The following is an 18,571-nucleotide window of genomic DNA, read 5'->3' as shown; positions in this document are numbered from 1 at the left end:
CTCCAGTCTGGCCGCCAGAGTGAGACTCCAACTCAAAAAAAAAAAAAAAAAAAAAGATATCTGTGTATTTATTTATTTTGGAGTCTATATTGAGTTGAAATCTTTTGATAAAGTACATTGTAGTCCCCTAGTTTCTGAACCAATATTGGCAGTCACTGAATGCACCTTTCTTTCAGATTTTTTTTTTTTTCTGAGTTGGAGTCTCACTCTGTCGCCCAGACTGGAGTGCTGTGGCCGCTCCCGGTCACCGCAGCCTCGACCTGCTGGGCTCCGGCGACCCTTCCGCCTCAGCCTTCCAAGGAGCTGGAACTACAGGCCCGCGCTACCACACCCGGCTAATTTTTTTGATTTATTGTACAGATGAGGTCTCGCCAAGTTGCCCAGGCGGGTCTCGAACCCGCGGGCTCAGGCAATCCACTCACCTCAGCCTCCCAAAGCACTGGGATTACAGGCTGAGCCACTGAGCCTGGTTTTTCTTTCAGATTTAAAAAAAAAAAAAAAAGAAAGAAAGAAAGGGAGGGAGGGAGGAAGCAGGGGAGCAAACCTTGGTCATCCTGGCTTAAATATGAAAACAAGACAAGGGCATGAGACAAGGTAGCTTCCCAGAGCAAATGGCCCAGCCCAAGGTCTCACCAGGGCTCTCTCCCTCACTTATTCTGTGTAGTCGGCTGGAAGCCCACTCCTGTGCTTTTGCATATAAAAAATAAGGCCGTAAAAGTGTCAGCCTGCTTTTCTCAGGAATAGCTAGTAAAAAATAATTGGAGGGCATTTAATACAAATGATGCACAACGTTCATAAGATAATTAGCCCATGGATCCTTTCTGTGTTATTCCTGAGTTTCTTCACACCAGGAAGAATTCTGAGGTGTGGAGAAGTTATAATTTCACTTATTCAATAGAGAAACTGTAACAGAATTTGAGTTTCCAAGACCATTCCTAGCAACACAAAAACCTCAACCCATACTCTGCCCTCATAATATATAGCATTTCCACACTGTGGCTGCTTTAATAAACCAGTGAATATTTCCCTCCAATCTGTTTGCTTTTAGTGTATTTTTTTTTCCTTCTCCAAAGAAGCTGGCACTATAATGCCAAGACAAATGACTAGAATAACCGTGCACTGCTCTAGACACCAATGAATAAGATAAATCAAACACTATGCATCCCTGGAGTGTATTATTCCACTTAGAAAATGGTAAAATTGTCTTTGGATAGTATGAGGAGTGGAGAGGAATCCATGTATTTCTGAGTTATAGGATTATTTTCTGGTAATTGCCTGACTTGAAACTTTAGTTTGTCAATCAGACATTTCTCTTAGCCCTGTAAACCTGTGTGTGTGTATGTGCGTGTGTGGTGGGTGGGGGGATATTACAGAATTGGGAAAGTGGCTAAGTCCCATAGGCCTTTTTTTCTTGTCATACAGTTGTTGTCAAAAGGATTCACTATTATGTCTGGAGATTGGGGAACTCTGTGGCGTTTTGCGTTCAGTAAAAATGTCTCAAGTCATTTTTCAAACATTTTGAGGTTTGGCACAAACCTGAAACCCATCTTGCCAAGCACTTTCCCCCTTAATTCTTAAACCCATGTGTCTTTCAAGGGAAATTTAATCCGTATGTTTCTGATTCATTTACACTTAACTCATCAAAATGGTGTTTTGTAAGAGCTATTTGATGTTCAAGAAGTCTTATGAGCTTCTCTTTTTATAAGTCTGAAAAGCCTTTCTTTCTGAGAACCAGAAAATTGTATTTTACCAGCTGTAAGCCAAATGACTTGAGCTGTGTTAAAAAATCAAGAACCTGCTGCATTTAGGAGGAAAGGAAACAGCAGACACAATGACAGAAATAAACGTCCTCACGTGTCTGCCTGCTCATGCATGCATCTACCAAAGACCTTTCAAACTCATTCTTTCCCTACAGAAGCCTATCCCATAAGGCTTAAAAAACAAACTGTAATGCTGAAGCTGAAAACAATTATGGTCCTACGGTAAAGATTACCATTGAGCATAGAGATTCCCAGTTGAGATTCCCAGCTCAGAATCAATGGAAAGAAAACCTGCTGCATTTCATGAGATGAATCGATAGTCTAGAAAATGAAATTATCATTGAATGCCAGAACTAGAAGGAACTTATGAAATTTCTAATCCACTAGTATTTGGATTTTGTTTTAAGGACCTCTGGGCGGAGGTGGGGTGACTTACAGGAGGACATATGAGCCAGTCATGGCTCTGTTTCCATACTGAGCTTCTCCACAAGGGGATTTTTTTTTTTTTTTTGAGTTGGAGGCTCACTCTGTCGCCCATACTGGAGTGCAGTGGCCACTCCCGGCTACCGCAGCCTCGACCTGCTGGGTTCCAGCGATCCTTCCGCCTCAGCCTTCCAAGTAGCCAGAATTACAGGTGTGCGCTACCACGCCCGGCTAATTTTTGATTTTATTGTAGAGATGAGGTCTCGCCTGCCCAGGCGGGTCTCGAACCCGAGGGCTCAGGCAATCCACTCACCTCAGCCTCCCAAAGGCGTGGGATTACAGCTTGAGCCACCGAGCCCGGCCACAAGAGGACTTTTAAGAAGGGAATCCCAGAGTTGGGACAGAGCTGGGAGATAAGCGGTGTCTCCTAACCTTTGTCCAGTATTCCAGAGACCTTTCCACTCTACCAGTGCTTTTCAAAGTCTCACTGGAATTCATCAGGGGGACATCTAGTGAGAAACTAGTGAAATTAGTTTCATCTGATGTCACCAGAATTTTAGAAAAATAAATAGATAGCTAATACATAAGACATCCAAGAAATGTTATACACTGCAAAAATTTATTGTTTCATAAAAACTATATTTAGCCGGGCACGGTGGCTCACTCCTATAATCCCAGCACTTTGGAAGGCCAAGGTGAGAGGATTGCCTGAGCCCACACGTTAGAAGCCAGCCTGGGCAAGTTGGTGAGACCTCATCTCTACAATAAAACAAAAATTGGCTGGGCGTGGTGGCATGTGCCTGTAGTTCCAATTACTTGGAAGACTGAGGCGGAAGGATCGCCTGACTCCAGCAGGTTGAGGCTCTGGTGGCCATGAGCCTGCCACTGCACTCCAGCCTGGGTGACAGAGTGAGTCTCCAACTCAAAAAAACAAAACTCAAAAAGCTATATTTATATGTGTGTGTATATTGGCCTGTGATATAAAATATATTTCTCACTGTTGCTCAAATCAAAAAAGTTTGAAAACTACTTTATTATACAGAAAACCAGGTTTTGTTCAGTTGAGTCAATAGTGGTTTTCAGTTTGCCTTATTAAAAATCACATGGCAGCTGGGCTCGGTGGCTCAGCCTGTAATCCCACGCCTTTGGGAGACTGAGGTGAGTGGATTGCCTGAGCCTGCGGGTTCAAGACCCGCCTGGGCAGCGAGACCTCATCTCTACAATAAATCAAAAAATAAGTCGGGCGTGGTAGCGCACACCTGTAATTCCGGCTACTTGGAAAGCTGAGGCAGAAGGATCGCCGGAGCCCAGCAGATCGAGGCTGCGGTGGCCGGGAGCGGCCACTGCACTCCAATCTGGGTGACAGAGTGAGACTCCAACTCAAAAAAAAAAAAAAAAAAAAAATCACATGGCTAGGCCGGGCACAGTGGCTCAAGCTTGTAATCTCAGCACTTTGGGAGGCCGAGGCGAGAAGATTGCCTGAGCCCAGGGGTTCGAGACCAGGCTAGGCAACTTGGTGAGACCTTGCCTCTACAATAAATCAAAAAATAAGTTGGGCGTGGTAGAGCATACCTGTTGTTCCAACTACTTGGAAGGTTGAGGTGGAAGGATTGCCTGAGTCCAGCAGGTCAGGGCTGTGGTGGCCATGAGCGTGCCACTGCACTCCAGCCTGGGCAACAGAGTGAGACTCTGACTCAAAAAAAAAAAAAAAATCACATGACTGAAAAGACCCAACAAGACCTGTCTTCTCTGTAGGAAATCCTACAAAACAAAAATAAGAAAGCCCCCGTTCCTCCAAAAGGAGCTTAATACACAGTTTGGGGAGGGAGGACAGATGACTAGCTGAGAAAAAAAAGGGTCATGTTCATCTCTCTGTGATTTACAAACAGCAAGAATGATTTCCGACTTGAATTCTGTGCAACTGCACAAGTAAAAATTCAGACGTACGAGCACCAGCATACTTCCAAAGTGCATTTTCCAAGCATTTAACAATCATTAATTTGTTAGAAACATCCTTTCAAGGTCGGGAGGCACAATAGTTCATCTCCACACAACGGAGCTTTGGAGACTCCCGGGAAGCCGAATAGTGTGGCACCTGGGTAATGACTGTGGGAAGATTAATTGGGTTAACTGGCTGTGAAGAATCTTGTGATAAAGCATTATGACAAATACTGCTCCATTGCACTGTCAGATGTCAGAGCAGGCAGGCATCCTTTGTGCCTAACAGCTGAAAGCTGCCTCTATGGGAAAGGATGCAAAGTCATTAAAACAACGATGAATTACCCTTTGCTCTCTTTTTTCAGCATTGTAATGAAGTGACAAGTTTTCTGTGGTCACAAAGTGCTGGAGTCTCTCTGGGATAAAAGTGCAAGCGGGGCTGTTTGGGAATTGTGGTCTAAACTTGTTCCCTAGGTGGGGAGGAAGAGGGAGGGAGCAGTGCGTTTCAGAGCCCAGAGGTCACATCCTGCAGGTGGGTGGGTGCTGGTTCTGGGGCAGCGTCCAAGCTCTGTCCTCATCGGACATGCTACTCAGTGTAGCTGAGGCTCATGCAGGGTGAGGGAGGAGAGAAGAGGGTGATGGGAAGCAGAGAGCTTGACTCTGGGACAGTTACCACGTCACATTTATGGCCCACGACTTCTGGGCAGAGGGACAAAGCGCACTCCATCCACTAACTGAACACCAGGGGGCTTATAGCTGGAGGCAGAAAGCAAGCCATCTTGCCTTGTTTCCCCACCCCTCCCTTTAGACCAGAGGGTGGAGCCTTGGCACAGCAAGGTGCCTGAGTGACTCCCAGCATCTCTAGGGCCTGTAGGTCACTCCCTGTTCAGCTCCCATTCCCAGGAGCCAGAACTCACAAAGAGGACCAAAAAGCATTAGCATGAGCAAATATGATGGCACCAGGAAGCTCCTTGACCTGGCAAGGCGTAAATATGCCTCTCACTGCCTCAGAGCTTGGTCTGGGCCGACCCGCCAAACAGTTTCATGATATGGAATAATTCTCTTAGTATTTGTGGGTGGCCTTGATTTTTGAATCTGTAAGATGAGCAGGTTGGCTGCACAATCTCTAAGATTCTCGCCTTGGCAATGCAATTAGAATGCTAAGATTATTATTGTTCTGCTAAGGAAGTTCCGGATGGTGAGGGCAAATCCAAACCAAATGACAATCCCTGTGACCTGTACACTGGCGCTTCCTCTTTGCTCTTGGAGGAAGGAAATGGCGAAAAGCAGCCATGTGCTGAGTTAGGGCAAGATCTGAATTCAGAAAAATAATCTGACTATAGAGAGAGGTCACTGCAAAACCCTTATAAGGGTGAATGCTGTAAGAGCAAACCAAAGGGGAACACGCAATGCCAGAGCAATTGACATCCACACTTACACTAAATGGGTTTCTTATAATTGCTGTTATTATGATTAATTCCAGAGGAATTAAATGGGATCAGCCCTTTATTGCAAAGTGTTGCTGAGCTGACGGAAGTATTATGATAAATAAGAAGGTCAACAAAAGGTAGATGCAAAAGAAAAATTACTGTATGCCATCTAAAAAAGAAATCCAGTACTTAATTTAAAAGGGGTGAAAAAAAGACCCGGCTCTTTTTGATGCTGAAATAAATGACAGGACTTTAAAGTAAGAGCTGAAATCTCATTTTTTGACTCATGAGGAGATGGTCATGTACAGACAGTTGTATGATTCTCTCTTCACCTCCCCAGTGCATACAGCCTCACTGGTGTTCTATGACTCAGTTTACCTTTCTTGGAAGGAAATGTTCAATGATGGTATTTCTCTCTACATTATTGATGCCTGAAATGTATCATTCTCTAGACTTCCAAAAAAGAGTCAACTGGTTCCATTATTCAGTAATTAGCATTGAGTACTTAGGTTAAGCGCATTATAGTCTCATGGATTCCATTTCATAAATGAAGTAACTGAGGCTCAGAAAGATTCAATAGATGGTAACAACTCACATCACTAGCAAATAGCAAAGCCAGAGTTTGAACCCAGGTCTGTCTGACTCCAATTATTCGCATGGCCCAATCGTATCCAGCCATGTTGAGCATGAAAAATTAGTCTGGGCTCGGTGGCTCAGCCTGTAATCCCAGCACTTTGGGAGGCTGAGGCGAGTGGATTGCCTGAGCCCGCAGGTTTGAGACCCACCCGGGCAACTTGGCGAGACCTCATCTCTACAATAAATCAAAAAATTAGCCGGGCGTGGTTGCGCACGCCTGTAGTTCCAACTACTTGGAAAGCCTGAGCGGAAGGATCGCTGGAGCCCAGCAGGTCGAGGCTGCGATGGCCGGGAGCAGCCACTGCACTCCAGCCTGGGCGACAGAGTGAGAGTCCAACTCAAAAAAATAAATAAAAATAAAAAATAAAAAGTTAATGAGCTCCTAAATAACAGTAACTCACACTAGGCATTCCAGTTCACACAACACAAACTCCTGGCCCCATTTTCCCATTAAGATGAATGATTGAGTGTATGCATTAAAAGATAACTTAGCATTCATTTGGAGCCATATTATTGCTTTTTCTAGGTTTTGCTTTTTTGGACACATTCAGTTCCATTTCAATCATTCAGATAGAAAAGAAAAAAATTGTAAGATACAATTCAACTGTTTGATACCATGTGGAGAGAAAGTTGCTAGCTGGATGCATCTTGGCTATTGTATAACTAACTGTCCCACTCTCCGTAATAATAGCGAACTATTGATTCATTCTTCTTGGGTGCAGCATTGCCTCATCAATCATTAAATAAGCTCTCCTGCCAGCTTAGGTACAGGAAAGAAAGATGTATGGACTTGTTTTAAAGTGTTTGTGTATATGGAGTGGACTTTGGAGTGCTAAGTCAAGTCAATTTCAGTTTTCAAGTGTATGAGTCCTCAAAGAACTGTCTTTTGTAACCAAAACTCATGAAATACACATCTCTAAGAGCACTGAGTCTTGCAGCATACATCTGAATCAGACCAGCAAAGTCATTTAAAAATCACAAACTGAAATTTGGATCATTGACAGTGGCGGGAAACTATGGGGGGGCAGGAAGAGGAAGGGAGGTGAGATTAACGGTAGTCAATATCTGTCTGGGGACGGGGCAGGGGAGAGCACCCCTTATCAGCAAGGGTGCCTGAACGATACACATTTGTATACCTAACCCTTAACTGTACCCCACACTTTTAAAATAAAAAATATGTTAAAAAAAAAAGAAAAAGAAATTTGAATCATAACATTTGTATGGGCCTGGTCCTAGTTTATCAGTGCCACCCACTTTCCCCTCCTTTTTTGGCTATTTCCACATCTTGCCAAGTGACAACTTGCTTGGGGTCTTAAATACACATCTTTCTGCAATCCAGTGCAAAAGGAGTCCTTTTTGAAGGCCAGAATCCCATAAAAACCAAGTAAAAAGGGAGCAGAAAGGAGAAGCCAGCGCTTTATTTTATAGTTGCTGCTCCTCCTCTTCCGTCTTCTTCTTTAAAATATGGTTCCAAGCCAGGCTCGGTGGCTCAGCCTGTAATCTCACGCCTTTGGGAGGCTGAGGTGAGTGGATTGCCTGAGCCCGTGGGTTCGAGACCCGCCTGGGCAACTTGGCGAGACCTCATCTCTACAATAAATAAAAAATCAGCCGGGCGTGGTAGCGCGTGCCTGTAATTCCAGCTACTCGGAAGGCTGAGGCAGAAGGATCGCCAGAGCCCAGTGGGTCGAGGCTGTGGTAGCCGGGAGTGGCCACTGCACTCCAGTCTGGGCGACAGAGTGAGACTCCAACTCAAAAAAAAAAAATATATGGTTCCAAATTTGCCCACCTTCTTTTCTGTCAGCCACATGCAAGGGCTCATTCTCAGTCTACACTGATTTCTACATTTTACTATTGACCTGGTCTTCCTGACCAATGCTTACTAAGTAAAATTCAAGACAATACTTTTATCATGCAGCTTGAGACACCCTAGGGCCTTCTTCCAGCTAAGATTCAAAGCATGGAAACTTAAATCCCAGCATGGAACCGTCGATGTGACTTGGGTCCCAGAGATGCTGTATAATCCCACCACCTGCCATCCTAACTCTCTCACTTGCTACCGCGGAAGTCCCTTTCTCTTCAGTCTCCAAAATACCATTTTTCCCCCAGCAGACAAGATGTAAGAGAGAGGCAGAAAGTTTAAAAGGTAGCTTCACCCAACTAAAGAAATGTGCAACAACACATGCTATTATAAATATACGCTTCTTTTAGTTAAGCTAGGAGTCGAATTCAGTTCTCATCACCTCTGTTTCACTTAGTTTCCTCATTCACAAAGCCCCAGGTGAGTGTGATGGACATGCAAGGGTCCTTTTTCCAAACTGTGTTGTCCTGTATCCTTCCCTCCACCCAGGCCACAGGAAATCTGGCATTTCAACTAATAGTCCTTACTAGACTTTACTCAGACGTGCCTTTTACTTCTTTGTTTCTAGTACCTGATGTGATCTCAGACCTACTTGATTTCCTGAATAACAAGAAGACATAACAGAAGAAAGCCTGGAGAAAGAAAAGGCCTGAACAGGGCTTGGAACAAGAAGCCCTGTTAGAACTGAGAAGGTTGCACCTGCAGCAGTGACTGCTGCTGGGAGAGCCCTGTACTGCCATCCTCAACAACAGCAGCTGCTAAGATCTCTTCCCTCACATCTCACTATATGTCAGAGGCCTTAAAATGTTATCTCTACCCCTCCCAACAACTCTGCAAGGTAGGTCTGGCTGTCCTCAATTTATAGAGCAGACAGATACACGGCACAGAGAGGTGAAGTGGTTTACCAAAGTCACACAGTTAGCTAGTAAAAGAATAACTTCAGTCCTGGCCTTTTTGACCATAAAGGAAGCACTTTTTAGGAGACTCCACACTGCTTCTCTGATCAACAGATGATGCCATAGCATTCTTTCACACCTCAGATGTGCCCACCAAGGGAAACATGGGAGGGTGAAGAGGAAGAATGTTCATCAGCATCAACTTATAGTAATGCTTAGGCACGAACAGTTGTCATTGCTATGCTCTTTGCCCGGAAGACAGAAGGGAGAAATTTGTGCCACTTCCATTGTCCTGGCAAAGCTGTGGTTCTGCTGTCACCTGTTCACCTGTGAGGCATGGCTCTAGGGAATCCTGTGGAAGGCAAAACCGCTGTTCAGGCCATGCCCAAAGGGAATGTCAAATACAGCCAATGTCACCAGGATTCTCCACTGGGTATTTGGTAACATTCATTGACAGGCACGGGCACTAGGTCATGATGGTAGTGGAGAGTTTGTCAGTGATGGAGAGTTAGGCCTAGAGTGGACTTGATTCCAGGTGCCGGAGCTTATGTGCACTTTCGGAAGTTTGACCCTCAGTTTCACATCGACAAATCAACACACACACAAACCAAATTCAAGTAAAATTGAGGAAAGTTGAATAAGGTCAATAGACTGTATCAATGTCGCTATCCTGGTGTGGTATTGTACTATAGACTTGCAAGATGTCACCACTGGGGGTAACTGGGTAAAAGGTACATGGTATCACTCCATATTATTTCTTACAAATACATGAAAATCTACAATTATCTGAAATAAATTTGCAATTAAAAAAGTAACAATCAGCCAGGCTTGGTGGTTCAGCCTGTCATCTTGCGCCTTTGGGAGGCTGAGGTGAGTGGATTGCCTGAGCCCGTGGGTTAGAGACCCGCCTGGGCAACTTGGCGAGACCTCATCTCTACAATAAATCAAAAATTAGCCGGGCATGGTAGCACGCACCTGTAGTTCTGGCTACTTGGAAGGCTGAGGCGTAAGGATCGCCGGAGCCCAGCCCGCTCCCGGCCACCGCACTCCAGTCTGGGCGACAGAGTGAGACTCCAACTCAAAAAAAGAAAGCAACAATCTAGCCTGATGCAGTGACTTATGCCTGTAATCCCAGCACTTTGAGAGGTTGAGGCAGGAGGATTGCTTGAGGCTGTGAGTTCAAGACCAGCTTGGGCAACATAGCAAGTCCCCATGTCTATTTAAATAAATAAATAAAAACAATCAAAACAAAAACCATAAAACAAAACAGTCACCATTCATAATCTTTAAATTGAAATGAATATTTTTACCCCTCTGGGTTACTGTAGGTAACCATGATGAACTGAGACCATACCAGTGTGACCTGGCATCACACCTGGCGCATATAGGGCACAGCTGGGCTAACGCTCCTGGCTTTGTCTCTGTCAGTCACAAGCAGGGCATTTCTGATTATGGGTGAACAACTCCGAGCCAAATCAACACCAATTGTAATGTTCTAAAAAAAGAAATCATGTCCTCGTTATTCCTGAAGAGTCCCAAGCACACTCTTAGCACTCATCAAACTATGTACAATGACTAATAATCTTCACCACTGGTTTCATTTCAGCTCTGGGTAATTTCTTCTCACAGACAGGCATAGTTAAGGTCCTTTCTTATGTACCATTAAACTGGGCCCACATAAATACATAAATTCATACTTTGCAACAAGGCTACTAACCCAGATATGTAAATATATACTTTATAATAAGGCGACTACCCTGGAATTTGGCTGGCTGACGAATAGGAGTATTGTCTAGGAAAACTATCTCTTTTTTTTTCTGAGTTGGAGTCTCACTCGGTCGCCCAGACTGGAGTGCAGTGGCCGCTCCCGGCCACCGCAGCCTCGACCTGCTGGGCTCCGGAGATCCTTCCACCTCAGCCTTCCGAGTAGCCGGAATTACAGGCATTCGCTACCACGCCCGGCTGATTTTTTGATTTATTGTAGAGATGAGGTCTCGCTGCCCAGGTGGGTCTCGAACCCGCGGGCTCAGGCAATTCACTCACCTCAGCCTCCCAAAGGCGCGGGATTACAGGCTGAGCCACCGAGTCGGCTAAAAACTATCTCTTTAACATGCACATTACAGTTGTGCTTTTCATGATCTTTAAAAGGCAAATGTAGCCTTAAATCTCCTTTAAAAATTCGAGTTTATGTTAAAATTATTGAAATGTATCAAGTAGTCATGTAATCTTTGGGGGAATTAATTCATTAAAAATATTGTTCTGCACCATTTGAGCAACTGAAGCCTGGGGGCCTATGTCTCTGGTATTTTTAGCCATTTTGGGAATCTGAAGGATGTGTGGGATCTTTTAGGAAAGTTTACTGGACAGGTAAATTCCTCTTGCTTACTCCACCACTCCTTTTTATAAACTTACCTAGGAAATTATATTTCATTGAGGTCTCCTGACAGGTAGCATTTGAAAACTAAGAACTTCACCATGCATGAAATCTTCATGCCAAAAAGCAAAAACAAAAACAAACAGACCAAAAAAACTTCAACGTGGGGAAAGATATGCTTCTTTTCAACCTCTCCCATTCTTTTCTTTTCAGGCACTAATTCATTACGAATCTAGAATGTACTTTTCTCTGAAAAGCTATGCCCAATACCCTTTAGCAATGTTTTATAGAACGTGGGCGTAGACATGGCACTTTCAAACAGAAAGGGATTTCAGAGAGCATCTAAGACTGATTCCCTATGTGGGAGAGGAGCTCCTAGCCCACCTTGTCTTCGGCCTCACTTTAAAGTGAAGCCCACATGGTTTAAGTGATTTGCTCAAGGTCAAGCATCAGGATTAACACTCAGGCCTCCCCACTATATCACGCTGTTTCCTCCAGAAATCACTTCCCTCCTTCCTCCTCCCCCTTCCACTTCTGCCCCAAAAAGGAGGGAGGAGAGCAGATCCATAAAGTCATGATTAATTATATCCCAAACATGCGTTGAATAAATAAACATAAACACTTTTCTGGTATGTGCCCCATGCCTCAGTGCACATCCAGCTGTATGATGATCAAGACTAACTAAGCCAAAAGAAGGTTTGAAGTACCCAGAGTGAGGGAGTGTTGGGCTCGCTCTCCTTAGAGGGCTTCAGTTTCTAACTATCTCGTAATGCTGAGTGGTTTCAGAAAGCACCTGACTCAGGCAGCACGTCGTGATACTAATTCTATTTTGTGAAACACACAGAAATGTGGTAATAATTTTCAAAACAGAACAATCTCTCTCTGGGTACATGAGCTCCTGAAAACATTAAGAAGACAATCATTTGCTCCTCTCTCCTGGTGTTTTGTGCTCATTCCTTACTCTCAAATATTCACCAACTGCTTCTAACACAACGCGACCAAGAAGTTTTTATCACCCCTTTCCCGACGAAGCATCTTATCTTAAAATTAGTTCGAGAACATAAACGTCTTAGAGATAGAAGAGGATCAACTGGCACGTGGAGCAACAGAAAGTTAAATTGCTGGAGCAAATGCACAATCGCTGTTAACTTTCACTGAAATAATAGGCGGAAGACTAACTATTCTAAGGATCATCCTATGTTACTTAAAAAACCTACAGTATACTCGTAATAATACATAGAGCAGCACAAGCATTAACTCGTCATACAACGCACACAAATAGTTTCCCGGTCATTCACAATTCACCAATTACACTCAAAAAGCGCACCCCCCCCACACACATACCCATCACTTCAACCTTTTATGAAAAGACAACCGTTTTGAGCCATTTAAAAAAAGAGAGAGAGAGAGAGTATCCTGGTGGAAAATAATACACAGCTGTGATAATATCATGTTATTTTAAAATACCATAATACAGTTTTACTTTTAATAATAAAAGATAAAAAGGGGGCGTCTGTGAATAATTAGAGATTGCAGTCTGAAGCCGGTTACAGTCACTGCAATTGATAATAAACTGAAAACCCCTTGAGAGCAGGTAAATGCTTTGCAACCCTGACCCCCTCGCTCTCACATTACTTAACTACCCTGCGGTTCTTGCATTACATCACCATTCAGGCGATTGGTTCCTGCATTTTAACTCTCTCCCTGTCTCCTCCGATTAGGAGCGACACCACAGCAAAGAAACTTCTCCCGAGTTTGCTCTCTTTCTCACTTCGCTTTTTATTTGTGGCCGATTTGCTCCTGTTGCTTTGCTTTGCTCTGTTTTTTTTTTTTTTCTCCTTGCCCAACCCGGCCTCTGTTCAACTCATTCAGGTCTCTCTGTACTAGAACAAAAACTCTGATCGAAGTGAAAAGAAATGCCTCCACGGGCAAGAAGAGGAGCGGAGGGGCTGGGGAAAGAGGAGAAGGAAGAAGAGGAGAAACAAAGACGGGCAGAAAGGGGAGAAGGGGGAGCAGAGGAAGAGGAGGAGGAGGACGAAGACTCGAGAGCAGAAGGCAGTGGGGGCAAAAAAATCTATAAAATCAGGAAAAAGAAAATAAAATTAAAAACAAACCTCATGGACATCACTGAGGCTGAATTCCCTCCTGAGGTGCAGAACATGAGAGCTCTGGAATGAGTGTGTGTAGAATTTGAGCCAAAGCTTAACTAGCTTGAGTGAGTCATATCCTTCCCATTTGATTCCAGGCCAAGCGATGATGTCATGCGCTGCCCTTCTTTTGCGCCTAGCTCTGGCTCTCCCTCGGCTGGGCTCGCTGCTCTCTTTCTCCTGGGCTCGCCCTCCTCCCCCTTCTCCCTTTTAGCTCAGTGCTAGTGAAGTCACCATTTAAATCTGGCAGAACTGAAGCAAAAACTTCAATGTAACCAAAACAGCCCCAGGCCGAGTTCCAGACTCCGAGAGCCTTCGTGGTGCAATTGCCCTTAGAAACGGGTAAACAGAGGGGGAAACAGTGACGCTGGGGATGGCCCTACAGCTGCCATCAGAGGGCTCCGAGAGGGACCAGGAGTTCTGCAGGCAGGGGTCGCCTGGTTCTGATTTTTTTTTAAATGCAGGTTAAAAGAAAGTGCCCCTGTGTGTGGAGAAAGGGAAGTAACACTGAGACACGTGTGGAGATGAGAAGCCAAGAGTGAAAGAGCAGGTTGGAAGTTCTGAGTCTGAAAAACCAACATGGGTGAGCAGCCTGGCTGCAGTTCAGAACCAGGTGACAGGGTTTCCATCGCCCAGGGCCCTTTTTTCCTGGAGCTGGATGGGATTTTCTGTTGCTGAATGCCAACCACCACCCCTCCAGAGACTTGTCGTATCTGACCTCCCTGTCAGCAAGGGCAAAACCACTTCTAGTCCAAACATGTGCCCATATCTGGAGCCATCGGGGACTGTGAATCACTGTCACTTCTCCATTGGCCCCTACTGGTCACTCTTGTATGTGCCAAAGGAGAAGGACCCTAACTGTAAAACACAAAGCTTGCCTTTCCGACGTGAGCACTCCTCTCTCGGGTGAACCATCCAAAAAAGAGGGCATACAAACACACTCTCACAATGAAAGACAGGCTGCCCCTTCCTTAACTTGCTGGTGGGGCCTGCTAGTGCGGGTGGGGCTGTCTGTGAATTTAAAGAGGATATAGGGAGAACAGACAGTATGTGTGTCTCTTTTTTAATTACAGAGTGAGGAAAAACAGCCTGGGGCAGTCAAGTATGATCCCTCACAAATGATGGTAAAGCCCCTTTAATTGCTGAATTCCACCCCTTGTTTCACACCTCCCCACTCAGGACTACCTAGAACAGTCCAGATACAGTCACTTTATTAGCAAGCTTTTTCGCCCATCTTCTCTCAGTTTTCTTTTTTCTTTTTTTGAGTCACTCTGTCACCCAAGTTGGAGTGCAGTAGCACATTCATGGCCACCATATCCTCGACCTGTGGGGTTCAGGTGATCTTTCCACCTCAGCCTTCCATGTGTCTGACACTATGGGTGTGCGCCACCACGTCTAGCTAATTTTTTTTTTTAAATGTATTGTAGAGACAAGGTCTCACCATGTTGTCTAGGCAGGTCTTGAACCTGTGGACTCAGGCAATCCTCTTGCCTCTGCCTCCCAAAGTGCTGGGATTACAGGCATAGACCACCGCGTCCGACTTAGTTTTCTATTTCTCCTCACCCTTTAGGCTTCCCTTAAAAAGAACATAGTAATTTTTTAAAATAGGAAGTTCACTAGGATTTTTTTTAAATACCACAAAAGCAGAAGAAAGGCATGAAGCTGCATTTTTTTCCACTCAAAATTGATCACAGCTTTTGCTATAGTCTGTTTCACCTAATAGCTTTTGTGGCCGGTGAACCAGGTAGACTATACAAATATTCGTCTCGCTGCACGTTGTAGAGAGGATCTTGCCTTTTAAACTCTTTTTAGAGAAATCGCTTAGCTTATTAAAGATATCTGCTGCTGGAGGTCAAGGATGTTCATCTGAATCCCTCAGAATTGAAATCATAGCTCAGGGAGTATCACTGTGCCGGGGTAAAGAGTTAAAAAGCAAGATTTGCCCAAGGGTCTCCATGACCCTGGGGGCCGGGGTGGGGAAGCACTTTCTCCAGCAGGCTGGCCTCTGGCATGACATCCTCAATTGATGCTGATGCCATAGTGGCTCCGAGTGACACCTTTATCAAGGCAGGCAGCTCTGAATTAGAGGTGATCAGCCGTAATTACAGCTGGCGCCACTGAAGCCCATGGCCTGACAGCAGCAAATGTGGTTGTTATAAAGTTTGGTCCACCATGTCAGTGGCCTGTATAACTCATTTACGTCTGACTTGCCAAGCAGCCATTGATTTTTCCTCTGCTGTAAGGAATAAATAAAACAACATTTTCAATAGCTTCTATAAGCTTTTACACTTTGAGGCAGGTTGACAAAATTTTGCTGTGTTTTGTTTTGTTTTGAGGTAGGGTCTCACTCTGTTGCCCAGGCTGGAGTGCAGTGGTATGATCATGGCTCACCATGGCCTTGACCTCCTGGGCTCATGCGATCCTTCTGCTTTAGCCTCCCAAGTAGCTGGGACTATATGCATGCACCACAACATCCAGCTAATTGTTGATTTTTTTTTGTAGAGACAGGTCTTACTATGTTGCTGAGGCTGGTCTCGAACTCCTGGGCTCAAGCAATCCTCTTGCCTTGGCATCCCAAATTGCTGGAATGAGCACAGACATGAGCCACTATGCTCAGCCAAAAAGAGTTTGCATAAATGACTTTCTCCTTTATTTTATTTTATTTTTTGAGTTGGAATCTCCCTCTGTTACCCAAGCTGGAGTGCAATGGCACGCTCATGACCACCGCAGCCTAGACCTTCTGGGCTCAGCTGATCCTTCAGCCTCAGTCTTCCAAGTAGCTGGAACCACAAGCATGTGCCACCATGCCCGGCTAATATTTTGATTTATTATAAAGATGAGATCTCACCATGTTGCTCAGACTGGTTTCGAAATTCTAAGCTCAGGCAATCTTCTCTCCTCTGCCTCCCAAAGTGAACTTTCTCCTTTTTAAATGAGCCATTGACCCTCTTGATTAATATAAAGCTAAAGACTTTTACCTTCCCTTCTCCATCCCCTACAAGGCCCCAACCTACCTTAGTTTTCCTGTTTAAACGAAATGCTATTATAGATGTATCAACATGGATGTGTGGTGGAGTTTTCCAAATTTACATCTTGCCAGCTCAATGGGAAAGTGTTTCCTCTAGGATTTCTCTTACACCACATCACAGGGGTTGGGGTAAGCCACTAGATAATAGGTAAAAAGTCCCTGCTGCTTTTCAGTGAAGTAGTCAAAAGGGATCCTGTGCTATGGATAAAGATCCTATAAAAGTAGCTTTCCTGTTCCTTGCTTGGGAAATAACAAAGAAGGGGATAGCTTTGGCCAAAGCCAGGACAGACCTCTGATGACACACACCAGCATCACTGTGTTAGAAGGTGACCAGGGTGCCTCTGTTCAGGGAATGACGTAGTTAATGGGTTCCGTGCTTCTAAAACCCAGACAAACACCAAGGACCCAGAAATGTCTGACTGTCCCTGGTGATGGTGTTGCCATTAAACCACCCATGTGCCAGAACACATTGACATTCCAATAAAACTTCTTCAGAGAGCTGGCCTGAGTTGCAATCAATTTCAGAGTTCCGAATGTCTGAATATTTACATTTGCACTTGTTGTTCAGACACAAATGTCTCCCTCCTGCCACTTCCAAATCAGGCATTTCATGGGCTGCTCAATGTCTACCCACTAGAAAAGAAAGCTCGCTTTCCCATTTTCCTTCCTGTGAGCAGCTAATGAGAGAGAATATCCTGTTCCCCAAAGGAAATTCCCCTCGGACTCAAGCGCTTCCTTTTTCACCCATTTGGCCCTCTCTTGCCACCGTCCCCAGCTCCCCCGGCCCCATATCTTAGAGGCTTCTCTGAAGAAGGGGGGCTTTGTAGATAGAAGTCATAAGATGCTGCAATTCCAGCGGGAGCCTTCTTAGAAGTAGCCCCCGGCCAACAGGCTAGGCCTCCAGATTAGCTGACTTGCTCAGGAATGCTTGCAACACCCTCCTTCGCAGAGCGTGTCATCCTTGGGGAGAGGGTGGTGGGTACCGCACAGCTGTTCGGTGTAACTCACTCACACACTCCCAGCTCCTGATGAAATGCTCGGCTCCGAAGAAGTGGAGACCTCTGAGGTTTGAGCTCAGAGTTCAGAATGCTTTTGGACCACCTCCAAAACAACCCAATAGGATAAGGCAAAACTTGGATCCTAGGGACTGAAGGGTGCAACAGCCAACTAGGGTTGTGTGCCTGGCTGAATTTCTAAACTCAAACACGTTACACAGCAAACATACGAAACAATAAAGATCCTTCCTAGAGAAAGCTGATTTTTTTTTCTTTCTTAGGTTTGAATTTATTCTCCTCAAGGAAAAACATATCATCTTCTTTCAGACATTGTTTTTAAAATTTAACCCATGACTTCTACAGTCCCAGTGGAGTTTGAGGGGCCAGATAATTTCAGAGTTAAATAAGCTGTAATGACTATCACATGTACCCAGCCATAAACCTAGTATTAAAAATTATTCAGAAAAAAAGTGGCATCTCTTCCTTTTTTAATTTACAATAACCATCCAGGTGGTTTGCTAAGGCCTCCTTTGCAAATTGCTTCCAGCGAACCTTCCGGTCACAGACCACTGCACACCCACATGGTGTCATTCAACATTCCCTTCAACTTGGGTGTCCTGTGTTTTCACAGTGGACCTAGGTTGAGGGGCTGTCTAGGTGACCCGGTGCCACATGCATCCTAAACCGTGGACCAGTAAGATGCGATTGTAGGGTTTGCTATAGCCAGCTCCAGGTACTCCCGGGGGGAAGATGAGGGAGTGGTCTGTCCTTGGTTACTCCTGTCTTGTACCTACTGCAACCCTGGCCCCAAATACCCCCAGGCAACTCGCTGGCCTTTGCTGTGTCAAACCTACTTGTAATTCACTCAAATGGCAATGCTGAATATGTCTCAGACACAGGAATGAATCTCTAATGGCAGAGGCATCAGGAAGCCTTAGGGGTAGATGTAGGGAGATATGAGAGTCCTCTGATTAGCCCTAAAATATTATTATCAAATTTGCCTATGTATAGTTGTCTTCTTTTCCTAACTTCAATTCCTTTTTTTTTTTTTTTTTTTGAGTTGGAGTCTCACTCTGTCGCCCAGAC

The 18,571-nt window shown here is 44.7% G+C and overlaps 1 protein-coding gene across 2 annotated transcripts in view; it reads right to left on the bottom strand.

Moving 5' to 3' along the window:
• The window catches only part of CREB5 (cAMP responsive element binding protein 5), a 427,090-nt gene that overhangs the window by 124,158 nt on the left and 284,361 nt on the right, over positions 1-18,571 (bottom strand). The window contains exon 1 of one of the 2 annotated variants that reach the window (XM_008070926.1): positions 13,430-13,642. The exons of the other annotated variant lie outside the window; for it this stretch is intronic. Within the exon in view, the coding sequence (XP_008069117.1) occupies positions 13,430-13,476 (47 nt within the window). The 5' untranslated portion in view covers positions 13,477-13,642. Of the gene's footprint in view, positions 1-13,429; positions 13,643-18,571 lie in introns of those variants that run through there. 2 annotated transcript variants of the gene reach the window in all.

This window comes from Carlito syrichta, unplaced genomic scaffold (genome assembly GCF_000164805.1).
Source record: "Carlito syrichta isolate Samal-C Ts95f unplaced genomic scaffold, Tarsius_syrichta-2.0.1 Scaffold314063, whole genome shotgun sequence".
Classification (NCBI taxonomy): domain Eukaryota; kingdom Metazoa; phylum Chordata; class Mammalia; order Primates; family Tarsiidae; genus Carlito; species Carlito syrichta.
The sequence above is the reverse complement of the archived record's forward strand: the minus strand, read 5'-3'. Positions and strand labels throughout refer to the sequence as shown.